General features: G+C 36.8%; 1 protein-coding gene across 1 annotated transcript; it reads right to left on the reverse strand.

Annotated features, from left to right (window-relative positions):
- On the reverse strand, nt 1-23,383 carry GXYLT1 (glucoside xylosyltransferase 1; the record flags this gene model as incomplete). The annotated part of the gene is made up of 7 exons (XM_010707026.3): nt 1-1,849; nt 3,302-3,474; nt 3,794-3,917; nt 13,149-13,400; nt 14,176-14,301; nt 15,193-15,367; nt 23,256-23,383. Coding segments are annotated over 7 exons (1,140 nt in total), but the record flags the coding sequence as incomplete, so codon positions are not given.

Consider the following 23,383-nt stretch of genomic DNA (forward strand, 5'->3'; position numbering starts at 1 on the left):
TTGATATAAAATTTGTATTTATGTAAAAAAATAATGTATTGCATACTGTTATATCAGTCAGTAACAGTATTCACCTTCACAGAGATTTCTAGATTCTCAGACTTCAAAAGGTTACACATAACAAGGAGAACAAACAACTTACATGTGAGGCAGACTTTCTATTTAGCATTCCACAGATTTACACCCTGAGCCAGCAGGGAGGATAGGTGCAGAACACAAACTCTGCTTACAATGGAGTGCGCTTCTGTACTGCTAAAGCTTATGTGGATCTGAGATTCCAAACCAGTCTGCCTTTGTCAAAGAAAGAGCCACAAACACTAAGCTTCTAAAATGGAGTTAGAATGAAGGCGCAAGTCAGCAAGTAGATCCTCCAAGGTTCATCACACAGGAGCTTTTCTGGAATTCAAAAAACTCACTTTATAAAGGCTTCATCTCAGGTTATGAGTTCAATTCAAGTACACTTACAAATACATTTAATACCATGCATGTTTAAATAGTATTTTACCGTAACATTAGAATTCAACCTTCTTTTCCTATGCTTTTCTCTTTTAAAATTTGCCTTGCATAAACTTTTTTTTTCATCAAGATACCTACGGAAAGCTTAATCCTTAACTGTTGTAAATCACTAACACCCTATTCAATATTAATATAATCATGCAGTCAAGGGTCTTGCCCAAAACTATTTTAAATCCATGTTATTTGAAGGAAAAAAAACCGAAAACATGGTAACAGGATATATTCTCTAAAGAAAACATCTAATACACAGTCTGATGAAACATCAGAACTTTTACCACAGCTCTTCAATTTTAGGTACTAAATACTCCATAATAATCATCATGTAATGATTCTTAGTAAGAGAATACAGAGCCAGCTTTCCACCATCCACCTTTTTTTTTTCCATATTTCCAAAACACCCTATAAAGCTGCAAAACTTTTTTTTTTTAAGTATTCCATGAAAAATATCTTCATATTGTTGCAAAAATACAGAACCTCTCAATTCAACTATATCATCTAGGCAAGAGGGCTCAACAATATTGAAACAAATTCTCACTATCTACAGACAGAAAACTAGTATCTCACACTAGCTATTCATTTATAAGAAAACTGTATTTATAGTGTGCAGTTTACATCAAAGATAAGCACAGCAAGATTGTCAAAACAGTAACCCAATATGTATAAGAGATGAATATATAAAGGCACGTACAGATTGTCAATGATTATATTGTATTTCTTTGAAAACAGAGTATTTTCTGCACTTGTAAACAACTTTGTGATCACACCTTTAAAGTGAGGTTAGTGCTGCTGACTCAGTTATTGCTACATTCACAGTGTAGATGAATTTTAGATAATGAGGTACACTTCCAAATAGAGCCATTTTCATTTCTCCCTTGTTTGTTTCATCATTAGAGATAATTGAATTATGAAGACTAAATCCACTGACCATAGAAATCAGTAGCATCTAAATCATCAGATCCAACAGTAGCAGTGATTAACCTTCAAAAGAGAAAAGGGTCACCCTTGCAGGAAAAAGGAGTTCCTGTTCTTCATTACGTGAATATTTTCTTCATTTTTATGTATGCTAGTAAACTTTTATCTGGGCACATTAAGAGCCAATTCGAGCCATACTGTTGCACTTTCTGACCAGTACATTAACTCAGTCTCTTGATTTAAGAGCTTGCAGTTTTAATCAGCTTCCCTTTGATCTTCTGACAGACAAGTCTCTTATGCTTTTCTTCAGCTGCTTTATGAACACTTCGTATACTCTCCCACAGTATGTATGCACTGTTTTCTGTAGTTCCAGTTCTAGGGGCTGCAACAGTGAATGAACCAGATCATCTCCAAATGAATACTGTAAAGAGCATAAGAAAAGATTTAATGTCAATAACACAAGATTGACATACATTATTACTCAGTTACTAAAAAATTTTATAAAAATGGCTTTGAATATCATGTTTGCTTTTATACACTAGTGAATGTTTTCAAGAAAATAATCACTGAACTACACAATATACTCAAACATTTTCAATAGCATGAAACATGTGAATTTTTGCTCATTTTTAAATAAGCAGACGAATATACTCAAAAAAGCATGTGGGAAATTTAAAATTATATTTTTTAATGAAAAAATACCAACTTTAAATGGTTTCTGGTTATTTCTTTCTTGACCAGTAACTTTCCTGAATGACATGCAACTTCTAAGGAATACAACTCTTTTCCATCTGTACAATAAAATAACAGTATGAGGACTAAGTACTACCGAAAGCAGAAAGCTTCATTAAACTGAATGATGGTCAAGCACATACTATGTTTAACATGGACATGAAATAAAGAAGTCATTAACGCTACACTGCAATATTGTTATAAACAAATGAAAAACTAAGCAGTATTTCAAAATAACCTAATTTTGTTCACCTTATTACCACTGGATCAGCAGTGTTTCATACACTTTCTCTGACATATACATAAAGCAAATGGGAACGTAAATAAAAACAAGTAATTTTTTCTTCTGTTTTTGACAACACTCAAAGGAAACAAAGAAATTGTACTTTTATGGAAACACATTCACTTTCCCTGCAATGTATTCTCAGACCCCCAAAAGTACTTTTTCTCATTTTTATATCCATATGACAACATGTAATAAAGCACCATTAAAATATACTATTGATTTTTGAAGGTTATATGCATACAATAGCCTGCTACATTAAAATGTGCATCAGTGCTAAATTTTACAGCACTTCAGTGAGCGTACCAATGCAGTGATAAATAGTTTATGAGATGATTTATTTGCAGAATGAAAAGAAGTCACTGTACTTAGCATTTAAGTGAACAGCAACATATTTATACCCTGAGTCTCTAACAAAGTTAAAGCAATGCATAAAAAGTATTCTCTATCCTCCAAATCTAGCTACCATCGAATGTTAAAACGTTGCAGTAAGTATATGCAAACTTTGGAAGGAAAAACATTTTTTCTTCTTCATTTTAAAACCTCCAGAAAAGTTAAACTCGAGTGGTCTCTCCACATGTCCATAAAAATAAAGTTTACAAGATGTACTTACTAAAGGGATGGGAACAGTCTTTCAAATAAACACGATGCAGGTACAGGCAATGTTTTAGAATCATCACATAAATTCAGTCTATACAACGTTAAAAGCGATGTTAGTCACAAAATGAATAAATTGGAAATCCATACAAACAGTAAACCAAAAATTGGTGAAATGCCTAAAACTTACTTCAAAGGGAAAGAAATTACTTTGTTGCAATAAAGATGAATTTTGCACAACTAAATGCTGAACACACTTACATTTTTTATTGCTTCATACACGGCCCTAAAAGTTGGTTGTTTATCATCATGGTAAACACCCCTGTTTCCATGAAGAATAAATATACCTTCTTCTTCAGCTTCCTTACAATTGCTTCCATAAATGCAGTGGTCAGGCCGATAATTCCATTGGCAAGGAAAGACATACAGACTTTCTGTGCAGGAAAAAAAAAAATAAATTTGATTAAGTATCAAAATTGTTTCTGGAGACGCATTCACATTTCTCATTTCACTCTCATTAATACTGCTTCATGAATTTCTCTACAGTTCTTCTAAAACCTAACAACAAATCAAACTCTAGGACACTTTAATTTTGCTTATCAATGCAAAAACTGTTTCTTAGAAAAGGAAAACAACCATAAAAAAGTCTACCGAATTCTTCCACTGAAAAGTTTTCTAAATCATTTTTCTGGATTTCTGATCATACAAAACATCAACTTTGTCACATTAGACTTAAAATCAATGTGGATTTACCTGGATTGTGAAAAAACATTATGTTCAACAGATCCTGATCACCCCACGTTATGTTCAACTTGTACTTCTTCAGCAGAGGCATAAGAATTTCTCCCCACCGTAACCGGACTGTTGTCATATCATTCTATTAGACAGAACAAGGCAAAAGATTCATCCATTCAGGTTAGCTATGCTTACGAAGGAAATGCCCTCCAGAATCGCATCATTTGCTTCTCAAAGCCGCAAAGAAATGACTGCATCGAGGGAAAACACAGCTATGGACACTTCCAATACACTTTATTTCTTATTATCTCACGATAAACAAAATTATATGCATCTCCTACTCCTGCCTTGATGAGTTGTTCTCAAGATTTCCTTTTAAAACGTCTTCTAAGAAATATCAAGTTGTTTTTTGTCTTATAGGTTTTTGTACAGCAGTAGAATTCAATACAAAACCAGATTTCAACTGATGTCTGCCAAGTACATTGGCACTGCTGAAACTTCCATACTTCAAGCAATTTCTTGTTCTTTATCAAAAAACTGGGAGCATACATAGATTTTATAGTTAACTTTAAAAATTTCAAAATTGATCAATATAAAATTAATTATTTAATATTCCCAAACACACACAGACAGAAGGATTAGCTGTAAAGTATTGCATAAAAACACATTCTTCAAAAGTTTTTTTGGTTTTTTTTTTGCTTCCACAGCAAAGGCGCAACTTTTCACTAGCGAAATGCAGCATGACTAAACCAACAGCTGCTACTTATTTCCCAAATTGTTGATTAATTACAGTCCAGAAGATAAAGAGAGGTTCTTCTAAGGCTTGGGTGAGGAGATGCTGTTTAGAGTAAGCTGGCCTGTGCTGAACTTCACGTTACCAAAAAGAGGTTATTACATGCAGCGTAACAAGTCATATATATTCTAAAGTTATTTTCTTATCTTTAGAAGACATTTAAGCTCAAACAGAACAGAAAAGGAACAAGGTTGCTCACTCTGTGCCTTCTTCTGTTCAGAGAGAGAGGATGCAATAACAAGACATCCTAAAGAGAGAAAATTCCAGAGCAAGTATAGGATTAGCCTCTTGATTAACCAAGCTGAGAATTTTTTAAAAAATTGAACTTCAGCATTGTTTGGGATTTGTATACAAAAACATCATGTTACAAAGCAGAAAAGATTACCTGGGGTACAATATTCAGTTTTAGAACTACAGCATCAAAGGCTTTCCCCTACAAGCTTTCTTCTAAGAAACTAGAAAGCACATACAGCAACAGTTCTGTTTTTAGTTTTTCTTCAAATCAAGTCAGACATCAAATATGGAAAGCTTTTGGAACGGAAGAGTAAAAAAAAAAAAAGACGAAATATGATCAATTTTCAGACAGAAATTAATTAAAAAAAAGATCTATAGTTTATATTATGTAAGAAGCCAAACTGAACGATAGCATGGTCCCTTCTGGCCTTAAAAATTTATGACTATGGCTGCTTCCAAGTATTTGACAGTATCAGGCATAAGAAATGCACAAGAGAATTCTTCTCTAGCAAGAATAATAATTAGGCTCTGTGCAATGTGATTAAACAGAAGAAGATACAGCCTAAACCTTCCAAAAAGCAAATCTATTTGACTGAAGCACCATGTATAAAGATTACTGCCTCACTTGGATTTTGCCATCCACAAAATATTGATCAAAGCTTTAAACTTGCACTCCATGCTAAGAATCAGGAACGGTGAGCTAATTTAATTCTGTTATTACGTTAATCATAGCAAGAGAGCATAAAGAACTAGAAAACGAAAATAATTTTTAAAAGATTTAGAGCAACCCATAAATACATTACTTTAAATTGTCAAAACAATTAATTCATATAATTTTCATTTAGCATGCATACTTATTTAATAATACTGAAATACAGAGTATATCCCAAGGAGATAAAAAGCAGGTAACAGCATACATCACATTGCCACATGTCCAGAAGCAACAGTACTTGACAAATAGTGCTATTAGATCTAGGAATTGGAAATTCTAATATTTCAATAACCTTTGCATAAATAAAGAAGTTATATATTAATTTATTAGCACTGATGTACAGTGTAGGAATCACTGTGTAAGAAAAATTGCTTGAATTTCTTGAATTGAATTTTTTAATGTCATTCTGCAAAACTCCACTTGTAGTGAGGTCAGAGTGAGAAACAGAATCCTCGAGTTCAGTCCATACTGACAGAAGAATTACTTTTCAAAAGTTCTCAGGTGAATATGAAAGATGTAACCATCGTTACCATTAAAAGATTCTAAAATATAAACTATGTTTCCAATATCCAAAAAATTACCACGGAGGTTAAAAAGATTTAAGAAGCAGCATAGAAAACATTCTGTGGTATTTTAAAATGCCATCAAGCTGTTACAGACAGGATCTATCAACCTTCCAGATCTCAGCTTTTTTGAATGGAACAAAACAATTACGAATTTTGAGTGGTCCTGTGTGGAGCCACAAACTGGGACTCCATGATCCTTGTGGGTCCCTTCCAACTCAGAACATTCTGTGATTCCGTGGTATTTACGAACAAAATATACCAAAGAACACTAAGATATTCTTTTGAGTATTTTGGAGTTAGATGCTTTGCTTTCATCAGCTTGCTCATGGCTGATTTAGAAAGGCTCCCAGAGTACTTCTGTCTAGCTAAAGCTGATGTCAGTAAAGCTGTCATACTCAGTCGGCAGCAATCTGGTATTAAACTTCCTCTTAATACTCCTAGGAGAACATAAAGTCGAGGAAACATACTCAAATCATACAGTATTATCTAAAGAAACCGAAGCTGCAGATCCACAAATCACTGACCAATTTATAATTTCATTAATTCATATGAGAGGAAGTTTTCCTGCTGGTTACATAACTCCATCCTGTTCTTTCCTAAACAGTTTAGTGCTTAACTCTTGAGGTTTCATTATTATTATTATTATTATTATTATTAGTGACCAAATTTACATCACCGAATCAGCAGAAGGAATTCTTTATCAAATTTAATTGGTGCATGGAAGGGTCCAACAAACAACAGAGGTTAGGACAAAGCAATCAAGAAAAGAAGCAAAAACCTTCTGAAAAGAGCTTACTGTGTTTCTCAGAACTATAGCCTTAAGCCATACGGAGTGGTCACAGAAATTGTGCTTAGGTTTTATAAATTCTCTGCTGTTTGTTTAAAGCATACCCATGAACCTTGCCTTTCTATACACTATCTAGAGTTACTTTGCTTGAGGCTTGTTTGATTTTGTACGTTTGTTCCTTTCTATGGGTGATTATGTCTCAAGCATTATATATAACATTAAGTATAGCAATGCCTAAGTTTTCTTACATATTTGAAAAAGATCACTGTTCTCTATTGATGTAGCCTCACTTGTCTAGGACTTTCTGTTAAAGCACCACATTGCCGTGTTATTTGCTACGTCCCTTCCAGTTCAAAAGTGTCTATGTCTGTAGAATGGTTTATTTGGAAGGGACTTTTGATGATCATTCCACCCCTCTAGTAAATCAACAGCACCTCCCTGTTCAGCATCATTAGCAAACTTGCTACAAATGTATTCCATTTCTACATCCAGATCACTGATAAAAATGTTGAACAAAACTGATCTTGGAGAACACCACTGGTGAACACCCGACAGCCAAATGAAAACCCATTTACCACAGCCATTTGAGCTCTGCCATTCCAACATTTTCTCACCCAGTGCAGCGCTAATTATTCATCTCAGAGTTGAACAATGTGTCTAAAGGATGCTGTGGGGACAATATCAAAGCCTTACTGAATTCCAGAAAGATTACATTCACCAAACATACACAAATCCACCTCCTAAATATTCTTGCATATTTTACATTCCCATTCTCAACTTCTGCTTTGCAAAGAAAATGACAGGCAGGCACTGTCCATACAAAGTTTCTTTACCAGTTTGAGCCTTATCTTTGGCTATGCAACGTAAAATAATCACACTACATTCACGTGTATGCACGTGCATATAAGCAGTGCATTTATTTTTACTGTATGCATGCACACAGCCTCATAAAACACACAAAAAGAAATAAGCAGAACTAGGAACTATTAGACACCGTAGGCAAGTAGCTAGGATGCATGTCTAAAATTAATAGAGAGTTCTAAGAAAGCTGAGTTTAGAATAACTAAGATAACTAAGTGAATAACGGATGACTTAATTCTGGACTGAGACGTTAAGCTACATCTTTTCTGCTACCTAGGTGAGCAGAAAATAGCAGAAAATGTTCTAGCACCACTGGCTAATGTGTCCAGTTCTTTTTTTATTATTAGTTTTCTGGTTTCTTATAACTTTTACAAATCAAGCAAGAATCTTAAAGGTCCCAAGCAAAAAAGTCTTCAATTTTAATCCAAAGAAACAATGAAGAAGGAAGCCACATATTCAAATCCATCATATTGGAGGGATATTCTGACCCAGAACTTCCACTCTTCAGATGTGAAAAAAGTCTAAGGCAGATTTTTGAAGACATAAAACTTTCAAAATATTATGTCTACTTAAGGTCTTTGTCGATTCTTCTGAATGAATATAAACAAATTCTGACCATCCTATAAGAAAATGAAGCATTTTCTAGTTCTGATGTTACCTAACTAGAGTAGGTAAGAAATGAGATACGACATGGGTCGGTACTTGTAAGGTTCAAAAGCAAGAAATCCTAGAATGGCAATGATTGGAAGGGACCTTCACAGTCACTGCTTCTAACCTCCTGTCCTAGGCAAGGTTATCAACCACCAGTTCAGGCTTCCCAGGGTCCCATCCAACCTGGCCTTGAATGCCTCCAGGGATGGGGCATCCACAGTTTCTCCTGGAAATCTGTTCTGATGCCTCATCACCCTCTGTGGAAAAAAAATCCCCCTTAGCATCTAACCTAAATCTCTCTTCTTTAGAATTGTTCCCCATTGTTCTACTGCTATCTGACCATGCAAAGAAGTTGGCCTGCCTTCCATTCACAAACTCCTTTTAAGTACTGGAAGGCCACAATGAGGTCTCCTGGAACCTTCTCCAGGCTGAACAAGCCCAGCTCCCCCAACCTTTCTTTCACAGGAGAGGTGCTCTAGCTCTCTGATCATCTTCGTGGCCCACCTTTGGACCCACTCCAACAGCTCCACATTTTTCTTGTGCTGGGGGCCCCTGGCCTGCATGCTGTACTCCAGACAGAGCCTCACAAGGGCAGAGTGGAGTGGGACAATCACCTCCCTCTCCATGCTGGCCACTCCTCTTTTGATGCTGCCCTGGGTACAGTTTGTTCTCTGAGCTGCAAGCACACACTGTTGGCTCATGTCCAGTTTTCATCCATCAGACCCCATAAATCCTTCTCTGCAGGGCTGCTCTCACAGAGTTCTCCCAGTCTGTGCTCCTATCTAGGATTGCCTCAATCCAAATGCAGCACCTTATACTTGCATATGCTGTTGTTGCTGGCCAGGGGTATTAGTACAGACCTTACCTCTGAATTTAGTTTCCCTCTCTTCTAAAGGTTCAAGACTAGAAGCTCCTTTGCTATCAGTATCAAGTGAAGCCATACACTCAGCCCTACTGTGCATAGTCTCAACTCCACTAAATCCTTTTCAAAGTTTTGCTGCACAGCCTACTATTTTTCAAACCAAGCAATTCTCCTTATAAGACATTCAAGGTACCTGAAGATGAAAACAGACCTTCTATAAGGCATTGAGAACAGCAGTGTCTGTAAGAAAGCCTCTGTATCTCAAGGCTCTGTGATACTCCACAAGCTTGCTGCACCACACGGTATGTACTAGGGGAACATAAGCTTAATGGTCCCAGATCTGAATGCTCTCTATGCCAAGATCTCAATCATCAATACTCTATAAGAGAAACTCATTTCCTGCTCAGATGTTTCCCAAGCTTCACTACCATTGACAAGAAAGGAAAAATGACTGAGTACTGTAATACTTAATTTTCAGATGCAGCTCTCTCTCTAGATATCTTCAAACCATTCCTACTGGGCTGAGCATGCCTACACCAAGTCTGATACCACAAGACACTTCTCCAGTATGCTCAACAGGAGGTAGCACTAAGTCAGCAGCATAGGTTAGAAATCATGAGGCAGTGTTCCTCCTGAAACAATTCTAAGCCTTCCAGTACCAAAAAATATCCACTGATATTTAAGATGGCTATCAGCAGTTAGGTCTGAAGTAAAGTCTTAGCAAGTCAGCCACTTTGGAGAGAGTAGCTATCCCTACAAATTCACAGCTGGAACAAATAGCAAATATTACACTTGTCAGGCATGTACAACAGAGGTAAAACACCTGGAATGAATATCAACAGATATTCATTTTTTATACAAGAATCTGAATGATACAGACAACATTCTAAATCAAGGAAGGCATATCAAAATACTCCTGCTGAGCCATAAAATCTGTGTATGTTACATCATGCATTCAAGAATTAGATCTGTTTCTTGCTCAAGACAATCAGACTCAAAAAAAGAGTGAGAAAAGCAGGGGAAAAAAAGACATAGAAATGGAAGATAAAAGATTTAATGCAAGAAACAAGTTCTCAGCAACTATGTTAAAAGCTGCATACTGAAAAGGTATAGAAAACACCTCTTTTTCCTTTTACTTCTGTATCAAGCAAGGGGTATAGCAGCTACAGTTACAGTACAGGAAAGTTACAGCTATGTTACAGCTACATATTACACCTACTGTTAACTCCATTTTTGAACTAAACTGTTCTTTATTTTTCTTATATTCTCAGTATTTTCAAAATCAAAAGGCATTAAAAGCACTTTATGATGGAAGCTAAATATTTCTTAAATTGGAGATGGGGAAAAAAGTAACAACTACAGCAAATGTGCAGCATCAGAATGTCTGAGTGGCCTAAGGTGCCAGACTGAAGGTGTTCCACACCTTCCTGTGTCAGTTGCATATTCTGGTCTCCTAATGGACGCATGGGTTCAAATCCCACTTCTGACATCACTTTTAACTAACAATAGGATGAGAGGGAATAGCCTCAAGTTGTGCCAGGGGAGGTTCAGGCTGGATATTAGGAAAAGCTCCTAAAGAGCAGTCAGGCACTGGAACAGGCTGCCCAGGGAGGTCGTTGAGTCATTACACCTGGTGTGTTCAAGAAACATGTAGATGTGGTACTAAGGAAAATTATTTAGTGGGCAACATTGATGATAGGTGAACGGTTGGACTAAAGCAGCATGTCCAGCCTGCAGCCTGTGGACCACACTCAGCTTGGCACAGCGGGCACTGTGGCCCACCCCCAGTGGTGGCTCTTCCCCACTGAGTGGCCAGGTGCACACCCATCACTCATGACACCCAAACACTGGTGTGATATCAGCACTGTCTGGGCTGAAAGCAGGGCACAGGGAAGGCGCAGTGCAGTGCTAACTCAAGTTATGGCAAATAACTATCTACATTTTGATACAGTCCTGTGAACTGCAAAAAAAAAAACAAGCAGCTGTGCTTTCAGTTTTGATAAAGGAATTTGAGAATAGGCTTCAAGGTCACAAAAAAAAAAATCATAAGTTTATGCTTGCAACACCATTTTCGACATAAATCTGCAAATTTTCAAACTGAATGTACAGAGTTGCAATCAGATATTCAACTCAAAAATTTGATCATGTCTCTTTACTAGACTTTTGTAAGACCTCTCTTAACAAAAAAAATATCCTTCTGTTCAAAGACACATCTTACTCATGTTACTTTTAGGCAGTACGTACATTTATGAACAAATGTTTTCAGGGATGAAGTACAGGAAAAGTAAAACTTCATAAAAGATCTCCGATGAGCACTTTGAGAACTCAGTAAGAATTGCAACCACTCCCATCAAATCAGAAGGTGATGCATTAGTTTCACAAAAACAAGGTTAAATATCACAGCAGTTTTATGTTTTTGTAGCTCTATATATTTTACAATGGTTGCTCCAAAAGTAATGCCTCATATTCTATTCTGTTGGCCCACAACATCACAGGCAGATGTTGGTGGTGCAGAAGTAAAGGTTGTACCTTCCTGCCAATATCTCATTACATTTTGTTGCCACGAGACAGAGGAGCAGTCTGACCAAATGGTGTCTGACATGGATGTGCGTACGAAACAGAAGTGTGTCATTTAATTCCTGCATGCAAAATAAATAAATAAATAAATGAATTGTGTCCATTGACATTCATCAACACTGGCTGAACATTTATGGAGATCGAACAGCGAATGTGAGCACAGTGGTACATTTCAGCAGTGGTGACAGTGCCAGCGGGTCTCTTCCACTGGTGCAGGTTTTGATGAGCACGGTATGCAGCCTCTTGCTCATCGCTGGTGAAAATGCATAGCTAATGGTGGTGACTGTGTTAAAAAATACTGTTCTGTTACTGAGAATTTGCTCTATCAAGCAGAGTTATTGTACTTACTGTATCTGTTGCAGTTCCTATGCAAATAAACAGGAGGCATTACTTTCAGAGTGACTTGTATATGCAGCCCAAGACAATTCCTCTTTACTCTGTGTGGCCCAGGCTAGCCAAATGGTTGGGCAACCACTGACTAGATGATCTTAGAGATCTTCTCCAACTTTAACAATTGATTCTAAAATGATTTTAAATGTATGTTGTCACTCTTAAGGTGTACCTTCCCCTAGTTTTCGACTGCATGACTGTTTTCCCCTATCAGACTTCTTCCCATTTTCATGCAGTTTTGTTTCTGTGGTTGTTTTCAGTTTCTTGTGTGGTTTGTTGTGTGTGTGTTTTGTTTTTTTTAAGTATAAAGTAAGACAGTAACATAATTATGCAACACTGCTTTTGTACTTGTCAAGTATACAAAAAAAAAAATCTGTGAAACAATGACTACTTCTTGTACTGAGCATGTTGCTTTACTAAGTATTTACATGACGTAGTTATTTCTCTACAGAAACTAAGAATGCAAAGTAAATCAAAGGTACTTAGGTTGATTAGCAGCTGGTTAAGCTTTCAAAGATCAAAATTCAAAAACGGTATAGTTAAAATAACTTAGTAAATGTTTTAGCACCATCTCCTGGTCATATTACTACATACACACATTCTTAAAGTTAATAATACACATAAACTGTTTTCTGAAAGCTTTGAACTGAAGAAAAACAGTAAACTATCTACTGACAAACATAATTTAAAGCAACAGATTGTATCCTGTCACATGATATTCCAGAAAAAAATTAAAACAATCAAACAGACTTACAAATCAGGAATTTATCTTTAGATATCGCTTTAAATACAGCTTATTTTTAGATTGCCGTTCCAGTTACAAGAAAAATATTTGTCCCAGATAAATTTGAGATGAAAAATACTGTCCCAGATGAATTAGAAACAGGATTGGAATTGAAAGATGTATGAAAACAAACTGTAACAAACACAATATACATACCTTGAAATACTTTCTTCTGATACGTGTCATGTTCATTAACATGACTCCAGAGTTTATTCCAGTCACTCCATAATAGGGATGCCGAGCAAAGCGATTATACCACCCAATACGAGGCTCTTCATGTTCTGGTGCCATTGCAGCAATTTGTGTGGAGTTGAACTTTCTCAGAAAAGACCAAATATCATCAACGGGTCTCAAAAACAGTATGTCAGTATCAACATACAACAGCGAATCCACGTCTTTGAGGATTAACTGTGAGGGAAAAGAAGTTTAAAACCGAACTTAACTAATTCAGCTTCTCTTAATAAAACAGATTATGGCAATTTGTACTTTTAATATATTTTTGACACATACAAATAAATTCACCTTAGACTGTCAGTTTGTAAGCAAAAAAAAATTTATTTCCTCTTCTCTTTTTGAGAATTTCTGCAGACTGAAACAGAGGTTTGATGTACAACAATAACACAACGGAATAATGCCAATGTTTGTATTTTGTATCTTGGGTCTCCTTGGGAGAAGGCTGTAGGCCAAGTAAGACTCTACAATAACAGAACCTCCTAACATCTGCCCTTCCCCTTGCTTTGATATGCAACTAATCAAACAATGAGGCAAGTGTAAGGAAACCCCACAAGAAACAATATTTGGGAGATGGCTGCCACTGCTACAACTCATCTGGCATGAAGTATGATTACTGTAGTCTTAGATGAGCAAATAAAAGGCCACAGAAAACACTGGTAACAACAGGCTATTTCTTGTTTCATTCCTTTTAGACCCATGCAAGCAGGAAACTTAACAAATAAATGAGATGCACGATAAATCCTTCTCTCTCTGAGAGGGTGACATAAACAAACTACAATAAGCACTAGGAATATAATTACATTATTAGCAACTGAGAAAGGGAATTGTATTCCAGGGTGTATTACCAGAAAACTTAAGAGGCTTTTTAGGATGTCATAAATGACTTTTAGGAGTAGCGGTTCTTGATTTAAAACTAATTCTATCTCTATGTGTAACACAATAAACTTACTGGCAAGAATAGCCTTTGTGAAGCACATGGTTTAAACAACTTCTTCCATTCCTTCTCACCCTCCGATGGAAATGTTATTGGATACAAGGTGTAATTAACTTTTCCTTCATATGGCAAGTTATCAAGCTAGATGAAAAGATCACAAAAAGTTACGAGTTCAATCTTAAGGAGAATCGTATCTTATTTAAATTAATAATTGAACACAACTGCAACACCTCTTTTCCAAAGCAGAAATGTTTCCTGAACTGCAAAAATCTGTCAGCTACTCAAAATACTTAAGCAAAAAGTGGCACCTGCAGGACACAATGAAGAAAACACATCATATCAGATCACACACATAAGAGCAAGTAAAATTCATCAGTATTTACAGGAAGTAAATCCAGACATTTTCTTCCCTTAACTAATTTCCACAGGAAAACCAATGAAGTCTTTCCCAATTTAAAATAAGCTTATCTAACTTTGCCACAATTATCTAAAGTATGACATTTTGAGCACAAAAATAGTAAAACTCTCCAAAGGTATATACCAGCCAGCTTCTAATACTGTCACTCCAACCAATGTTATATACATAAACTGGAAGCTGCTAAAATTAGATGTAACCACATCCAACATTTTCACAGAATGTGGTTTCCTTTTGCTTAAACAAAATAAAGCTGACTCAGAAAGTAAAGACAGGGATAAAAAAGGACAGATTTCTTCTAGTAAAATCAACTGCATTCAAGCTCACACGATAAAAGTGGTTTGTGGTCAGAACATCAGGTTTCTATTTAACAAATTCAAGGTGACAAATCATGAAGTTTGGGTCTGTCTCTATGAAAAGCCTCAATATCAGAAACTGGCATTTTTTTAAAGGAAAAAAAAAAACTTAAGAATCCCCATCCAACGCTAGGAAAGACTTGCACATTACCTCAGACTTCTTTATTTCTGCCACTACATTCAACTACCACCCAAGTAGCTGAGAAATGTTTAAGTAATACTCCAATTGTACATTTATTAATAAATGTTTTGGGTACTTACAATGTCTTTGAAGCTCTCATGTAATTGATCCTCAGCAAAAATATGAAACTGGAGAGGTTTGATGCTGAAAATAATGGCTGATCTCAACATAGTAACGGTCTCTTCCAGTCTTTCACCACAGGCAACCACTGCGAGATGCACTGTCTCAGAAGGCTGTGTTTTCAGATAATTGTACCTAACACAAAAAAGATTTTTCATTTGACATTATTCCTTTCACAGGCTTAAACAAAAGCTCTATTTTTTGCAGAATGTAATTTAACAAAATAACCAAGAAAGGATAGATAGAACATACAAAACAATTGCATTACACTTTATACGTAAGTTAAACCTGAATTATTCTCTTACCCATTCCTACCATGCCAGCCCATGAGGATGGAAGAGCTACACAGAAACTAGACCAAAACAAAACAAAAAGTCTTCCACCAAAATAGCCAGATTAAAAGAAAGACTTCATTAAGTTGCATCAAAATGCAACGGGCTGTCATTACTTCAGGTCTATACAAGTGTTAGTAGTTTTTTCCCCTTTCCCTGCACTCATAGTGCAGACATGTAAATACAATATACACAGTAGAGTTAATAACAAAAGTGAACTTCCACTATTTTTAAAAAGTTTCATTAATAAATGTTTTTGAGTGATCCACTTGTATTTTGTCCATTCTCTGCTCCAGTAGATACTTATGTCAAAAGTGTGCTTCAGAGCTTCTCCCAGGCACTGGCAAAATGCAGAAAGATTTCTCCCATCCTGCAACATGGTTTGGAAAGAGGGGAAGCTAAGAGCTCAAGAGACTGTGTGCGATGTCCTGGTGCTCCCCGTGGTGCCAACAAATCCCTCAGACATCCCAATTGCATGCAGTGCTCACATCTCTGGGGCTAAAGCACTGCAAGGTGCAGGGCTTGGAAGTCATTTCTCCCTTGTTCAACAGTTATAGTGAGAAGTGCCTGCTACATATTAGGCAGGGTATATTATTTCATCACTTTAACACAACAGGCTAGAATTATCATCAAGTAAATACCAGTAGCTTGGTAGCAAACACTGCAGGCATACTAGATCTACAACTGTTTTCTTTTGTTTGGATTTCATATACCTAATCCATGAGAAAAGTTTTCAAAGGTTTTAAGTTACGTCTGCTCAAAGGCAACCTTTGTAACAATATTCTACACTTGAGCTATTCACATCATACTAAGGGAAGAGAAGGGCTAAGAAAACTAAGAGCATCTGAAGCTCTCACAGATTTCCAACTTATGAAAACAAGAATTCTCAAAAGTCAGAAAAGATTTTGCCAAACTAGTGACAGCAGAGAAATGCTCACCCATTCTCAAGACACCTGCCAAAGACAGACACACTCCAAAATACAAATGAGCAGATCATTCTTAGCACATAATCTCTACCTAATTTATACAACTAAAACATATTTAAATGTATAAATATTTTCCTTTAAATCAGCAAAATATGCCATGTAAATATGCCTTTTTTTCTTTACGTTATGGAAGATCAATACACGTTATTTTGAGTTCCATGAAGCAAAATACAAGCAACAACACTGGTGTAAAACTAAGTTTGGTACCATGAATAATGTTTGCATTTAAAACAAAACAAAACATTCCAAGCTTTGAAATGGTTCAAAAGTCCTGAAACTACTAAAATCCAGCAACCCAGGGATGTAAGAGGGATAAAACTTCAATTAGAACATAGAGTCAATATTAAGTCAAGGTTTGGAACTGTATTCAAAATCACATGGATGAAAGACAGGTAGTATTTAGATCGAAAAATGGACATCTAAATGAAGATGCTGGCATATGAGATTGTGTCTCCCATTCAAACTAATAGAGACCTGATGGGAAGGCAATGGAGCCAGGACAATAATTCATCTTACTTCAAAGTAAATACCTAGGGCTTGATTCAATTGTTTAACACAGTGTCACTTAATTTGTTCCAGAATAGCTCACCCTGACCTCCAGGTGCCAGTCCTGAAGGACAAGGTATCTCAAAGATTGTGTTATATCTGTTAGGCCTATGTAGATGAAAATGATATCCTAGTGCTTCTCTATTAACATCAGCCATTTATTTCTTAGCAACTTACTGGCTGGTCCCACTATTCTCTTTCAATTTTAATGACAGTTTAAACCCACTTGGCACAAACAGATAAATACAGACATTCGGAAGATTCAATCCACAGACTAAATCCTCTCAGATGTCTTGCAGCAAAATCTGAAATATTAGTTCAGTTTAAAAGACAGAAGAAAAAAAAAAGCATAACCTTTAAATATAACCGAGGCACGAACATTCAGACCTTTATACCTAAAGCTAATCTAAACATTACACCATGTAGTAAGCAGCTGATGTAAAGCAAACTGAATGTGATGAGGGTAGCTGAAATCCACAAATAAATACAGCACTGCAGTCTGAACAAGCTGCAAGCAGCAGATTAGCCTCATCACTAATCCACTGTAAAGGGAATTACAATAATTAAGCCCTGAAGTCATGAGAGCCTACATTGATATTGCAAGGTCATGTGATAAATAATGGCACTACCTATACAAACTGCAGAGCTGAAAGCCAAGTTCCTGAACCACATGAAACACAGCTTTCCATGAATAAAGTATGATGAATATTACACCAAAGCAGCCCTTAAATACAACGCTGAGATTCAAAGACCATTTTTCTACATCTAGTCACATTGCAAATAAAAGAACACTTCAAGCCACACAACAAAAAATGTTTGCTGTAATGTTTTCGCAGTCACTTTGCCCACATCCAATCTGATTCATGAGCTTATGAGCTCATTAGTTCAATTTTCTCAAATCTCTGTTTAAAAATGATTTTTTCAACTCTGAAAAAAATTGTATGAAAAAGTGAAAGCCACTTACACTTACAAAAGAACAAACGAGCCTAGTGAAAATGTGTTTTCATTTTCAGTATAAAAAGTCAGCAAGCAACAGTATCAGTGCAAAAATATTCCCTATATAAGTTTTCTGATAATTAACATGGAAAAGTTCAAGGAGGTCGATTTAGGTTAGATATTAAAAAAAGATCTTTCACAGTGAGGGTGCTGAGGCCATGGAACTGGTTGCCCAGTGTTGTGGTTGAGGCCCCATCTCTGGAGACTTTCAAGGCAAGGCCGCATCAGGCCCTGGGCAACCTGATCTAGCTGTGGTGTCCCTGTTCACTGCAGGTGAGTTGGAATAGGTGGCCTTCAGAGGTCCCTTCCAGCTCTAAAGATTCTATGATTCTACGAAAATGCAAATTGTGTTTTTTAGGATCTGTGGGACAAATATTTTCACATAAGCGACCAGTATCATTTCGAATCTGCCACCTTAACATGTCTCAGAAGATCAAATGGCAGATATGTAAATAAAATACAGATGGTTTACTTTTCACGCTTTTTCTTCTTTGAAAGCTTTGTCCTTGATCTAAATCAATGGAACATTAAGGAAGCAGACCCAGCAGCCTTTACTCACTAGGGAAAAAAAAAAAAAAAAAAGTAGAGTGAGAAGGCAGTAAAGCCTGCACTGATTAAAATGCAGTTGGGAAATCATTCCCACAATTACAAAAAGTAGGATCAAGGTAACTACTAAAATTGTCTGCATGTGGAAGTGATGAAAATTCTACTTTTTACTCAACTTAATTTTGTACTACAGCACTGAATTAAAAACACAAAATAAGCTCTGATTACAGCCTAAGTATGCTAATGATACCACTGCATATAATGTCTAAATGTCATCTGTTCAATTTCAAACTCAACTGGTAGATTAAGTTTGAAGTTACAACATATTAGTCATTCAAAAATCTATTACAGGAGTTCGATGTCTGCAGTGAGCTTAGTAGTTTAAAAAAAAAAAAAATACCTGTTTTTCAGGATTGTCACAATTCAGCTTAATTTATCCACACCACCAGGACCTCAATGCACCCAAAAAACGGCAATGTAAGTTAAACAGGCAATGTAAGTTAAAGCACACTTTGAAGCAACATCCAAACAAGTGAAATGAGACAGACTGTTATCAGACAGTTAATAGTAGGAATAATCTCTAAGATCTTTTTCTTATTTGGTCTCAGGCAGAGATGAGCAATCACACCTGCTGGATGATAATGAGCACCACGAAAACTGCAACAGAAAAGTCACATGCCACCAAGATCATGCAAAACCTGAGCCTCATGTCTTTAGCAGCATTGTTAAAATTTTGGATAAAGCCTGTACTGTGTGTTAAAAAAAACCTGAACTTGTGCTTCCTCTATCAAAGCAAAAACTAACAATAAATATTCTCTATCAAAGTACTGCACAAAACACTGTTTTGTTCTGTCTGTAACATGTTAATAATCAGAACACTGATATAAAACATGAGTACAGAAGAGCTCCACAATCCTTCTCACATGCAGCAGAGGTAACAAATCTTAAACAGATTAACTGAGACAACACCCATATAAAACATTACTAGAATCATCAACTGATCATGAGTGGTCAGGCAATGGAATGGGCCCAGAGAAGTGGTGGAGTCAGCACCCCTGGAGGTGTTCAAGAAACGTTTAGATGTTGTACTAAGGGACAAGGAGGTTTAGGGGGAAATATTGGTGTGGACAGTTGGACTGAATGATTTTGGAAGTCTTTTCCAACCTTGGTGATTCTATGAACTGCTCAGAGCTCACTGCTGGCAAGCAAGTTGAATGAGCCATAGCATGAGTCAGACTGAGCTCTCTGTGAATACCACTCCTCAGAATTTCCAAGCCCATATGAGTCTCCAATGCTTCTGTTGTACAAACATGAGTCTTATAAATCCACACATTTGTGGTCACTCCTTGCTTTGAACACATGCAGTAACTCAAAGGAAATTGATGTAGCTAGCAAGCTATACTTCAAAAATGCCTACACCAAGTTCTTTCTCTCACGGAAATATCTGCCACCTGGAGATCTGATGTAAAAAAAACCTGCTAATGGTATCAAAGGTCTGAGCTCTCCAACTTATCAGTGCTCTGGCACTTCAGATAATGCACCGATTTTGTAAGAGAAAGAAACAAAACTACAACTCATATCCAAAGCTGAAACTGAACTGCAGCTACTTTCTGTGATGTCCCAACACATACAAGGAATGAGGCTTATGCAGCAGGCTGTGCTGAGCCACTGTAATAGCTTGCTGTCATCCAAAGAGGGAGCATTTTCCACTCCTCTCTGCCATCTTCCCCACCTCTGCTGTGGATAAGCCAAAACTCTGGCACTTACTGCAGCTCCTTGAAAGAAAATGAACTCACTAAAACACAGAAGTAGTAACAGTTTGGGGAAGTGAGAGTGTCCTCTGAAGTTAGGACAGATTCACTGAGGAATTCAACAAGCACCAGCATCAGCACAACATACGGGGATTCACTTAATGTATTGATTAAATAATTGTAATTCATTAATATGAAATGATTAATTTGAACATCATCACGATCTTTTCACATTTAAGCAATACATTTTCTTTCAGCTTCAAAAAATCAATCAACATGAGACTTTACACGTATTAGGATTCACCGTGAAAGAAACTGCACTATCCCCATGAGGCCATAATCAATGCATACCTCAACAGAAGTGCCTTCTCAGCCATATACAGCATTATTAATCAACTAATATACATTATAGCCTAATGTACACACAAAGGAACTGCATACTGTTTTCCTATTTCTGGTTCCAAGTTCCCACTACTTAACTTGAGCCTGGCAGAAGATCTGGAAGTTTTCTGCTCTTTTGATGTGTTACAATGTTTTGTAGAGAGTTTGTGGGTATTACAATGGGCAAAGGGGTCAAAAGGCAGTGGGGCACTCTCCTATTTCAGCACTGCACAACAGTTAGACTGGATCAATGAAGTTTACAATTGTATCTTGTCTCTTCAGAAAGCAAAAGCTAAGCTCCTACATCCCACCATAGCAGCACTGACATCACCTAGTGCTAAACTTCATGATGCTAAACTCCCCAAAAGCTAACCTGAAGGTGAAAATATGTGAACTGAAGGCGAAAATATGTGAACATCCAGACAGCTAAAGGGAACTCAGATGTGCCAAAGGAAGATGATACACCAGCAGTTTAGGGCAGAGGGAAAGATTCAGCAGTCCCAGTTTATGTGGGCACCTCACTAGCAGCCTAAAAAAATCAATCTAGGCCATATCTTCAATTAAATTCTTGGCAACTGATGAGCTTAAAAAGCACTGAAAGGCCACAAGCAAAAGGGAATGGGAACAGATCAAGGAGGGCTGCTCTGAACGTAATGCCTCCTAATTTATTTCCTTGATCCACGATGTCAGAAGCAGACGGTGGTGCAGCAGTAGACGTGGAACCTTCCTGCCAATACTCCACTTAATTTTGTTGCCACACAACCAGTGGCAGCAGAGGGCAGTCTGACACAGCGGGGTCTGACATGGAAGTTCACACAAAGCAAAGGTGTGTCACTGAATTCCACAAAGGAAAAAAATGCACTTTGATGACTGATATTCATCAACTCTAGCTGAATGTTTATGAAGACCAACCAGTGAATGTGAGCACAGTGAGGTGGTGGGTGGTGTGTTTCAGCAGTGGCAACAGTGGGTCACCTCTGACTTTTATGAGCGTGGCACGAAGGCTCTTTTCATTGCTGCTGAAAATACACAGCTAGTGCTGGTGACTATGTTGAAAAAATAGCTGAGAATTTGCTCTGTCAGTAGTTATTGTGCTCTTTGCATCTGTTGTAGTTTCCATGGAATTAAACAAGAGGCATTACTTTTGGAGAGCCCTACATAAAATCTTTCCCGCTATCACAATGTTCAATAGCATTTAAGCCTTGTGAAGCTAAACATTTTTTCTTCTTTTGCTTCTCTAGAAAAAAAAGAATAGGGCTTTGTCATGGTTTTATGATTTTTGGTTATCAGTATTCCACATCATAACATCATGTAGTGCACTGGGAGTTAAAAGTGTTAATGCTCCAGTTCTGGGCACCTGCCTGGAAGGGAAGAAGAACCACATTCCCCAGGGGGCTTTGCAGTCAGAGAGGAGATGTAACTCCTGGCAAGGTCACCTGATGCGCTCTTCTTCGTCAGGTTCTTTTCCCTGCTGCTCAACCAGACTGCACACCTCACCTCACTGTTACGGTGAGGCCTATCCACCTTTCAGACACTTGCATTATATTTGATTTATTAGCTTTGATTCTAATTATATTGTATTATGGTGTGTTACCTTGCATTCCGATACCATACTTAGTAAATTAGTTTGTTTCTCCTCAGATTGTTGCCGCTGTATTTAGTTATTTTGGGGTCCCCTGTTTACATTTTCCAGAGGTGCAGATTTTGCAAAATCCTTCCACCCCGCTATTCACGGAACTGGGCCGAACCAGCCCCCACACCACTGACAGGCATTTAGACAAAAAGGGACAGAACCATCTCAGTGGCTGTTCATTTGAAGTCTAAATATAAGAAAAATTAACTTTAAATCATATTTACATAGCGAGGAGAACTATGTGGGTTAGACAAGATACCTGTCAAGTAGCTTAAGGCTTCTTCAGTTTCTTTACAAGCTACTGTTGTAATCTGACAGCTTCAAGGCATGTGAACAACCACATCAAAACATTTGAAAGTCCTGGTAAAGATAAAACTTTAAGGACATAATATATGCTTCAATGTAATGTATTTTAAATTACATTCTAAAGTAACTGTTTTAGTAGTTTTGGATGAAATACCTTCATATTCTTGATAGTATGGAATTTTAATTAAAAACTCAGGACTTTATTAAACCCGCCAGTTTTTACTGCAAGTTATATCACGAGTACTCACCAATCATTTTTAAGATTATTTGCAGATAGACTTTTTACCAATGTTAACAAGTCTTTATTTAAGAAAGCAACATAATTGAAAAAAACTGAAAATTCTTTGTAATTACATTTCTTCAATGCGTAGTTTGAAAATATAATAGAAGGACAAAGTCCGAAGACAACTGTAACATAAACATGTGAAATGTGAAGCAATCAAAATATTTTGCTTTGTCACCTTGCTAAATAGTCACAAATGCTATTATATTAGCTGCACTTGTCTGCAATCAAAAAATAAAGAACTATTTAATAATAGATCCTACCTAAAAGCAGCTTCCCAAAAGCAGTTCACTCCACAAACATCAGAGGGCAGCATCCAATAGGAATTCCAGAAAGATACAGACAAATTCTGACACCTGACAGGATAAGACAAAAATAACCTATATAAATG

This window comes from Meleagris gallopavo, chromosome 1, assembly GCF_000146605.3.
Source record: "Meleagris gallopavo isolate NT-WF06-2002-E0010 breed Aviagen turkey brand Nicholas breeding stock chromosome 1, Turkey_5.1, whole genome shotgun sequence".
Taxonomy (NCBI): domain Eukaryota; kingdom Metazoa; phylum Chordata; class Aves; order Galliformes; family Phasianidae; genus Meleagris; species Meleagris gallopavo.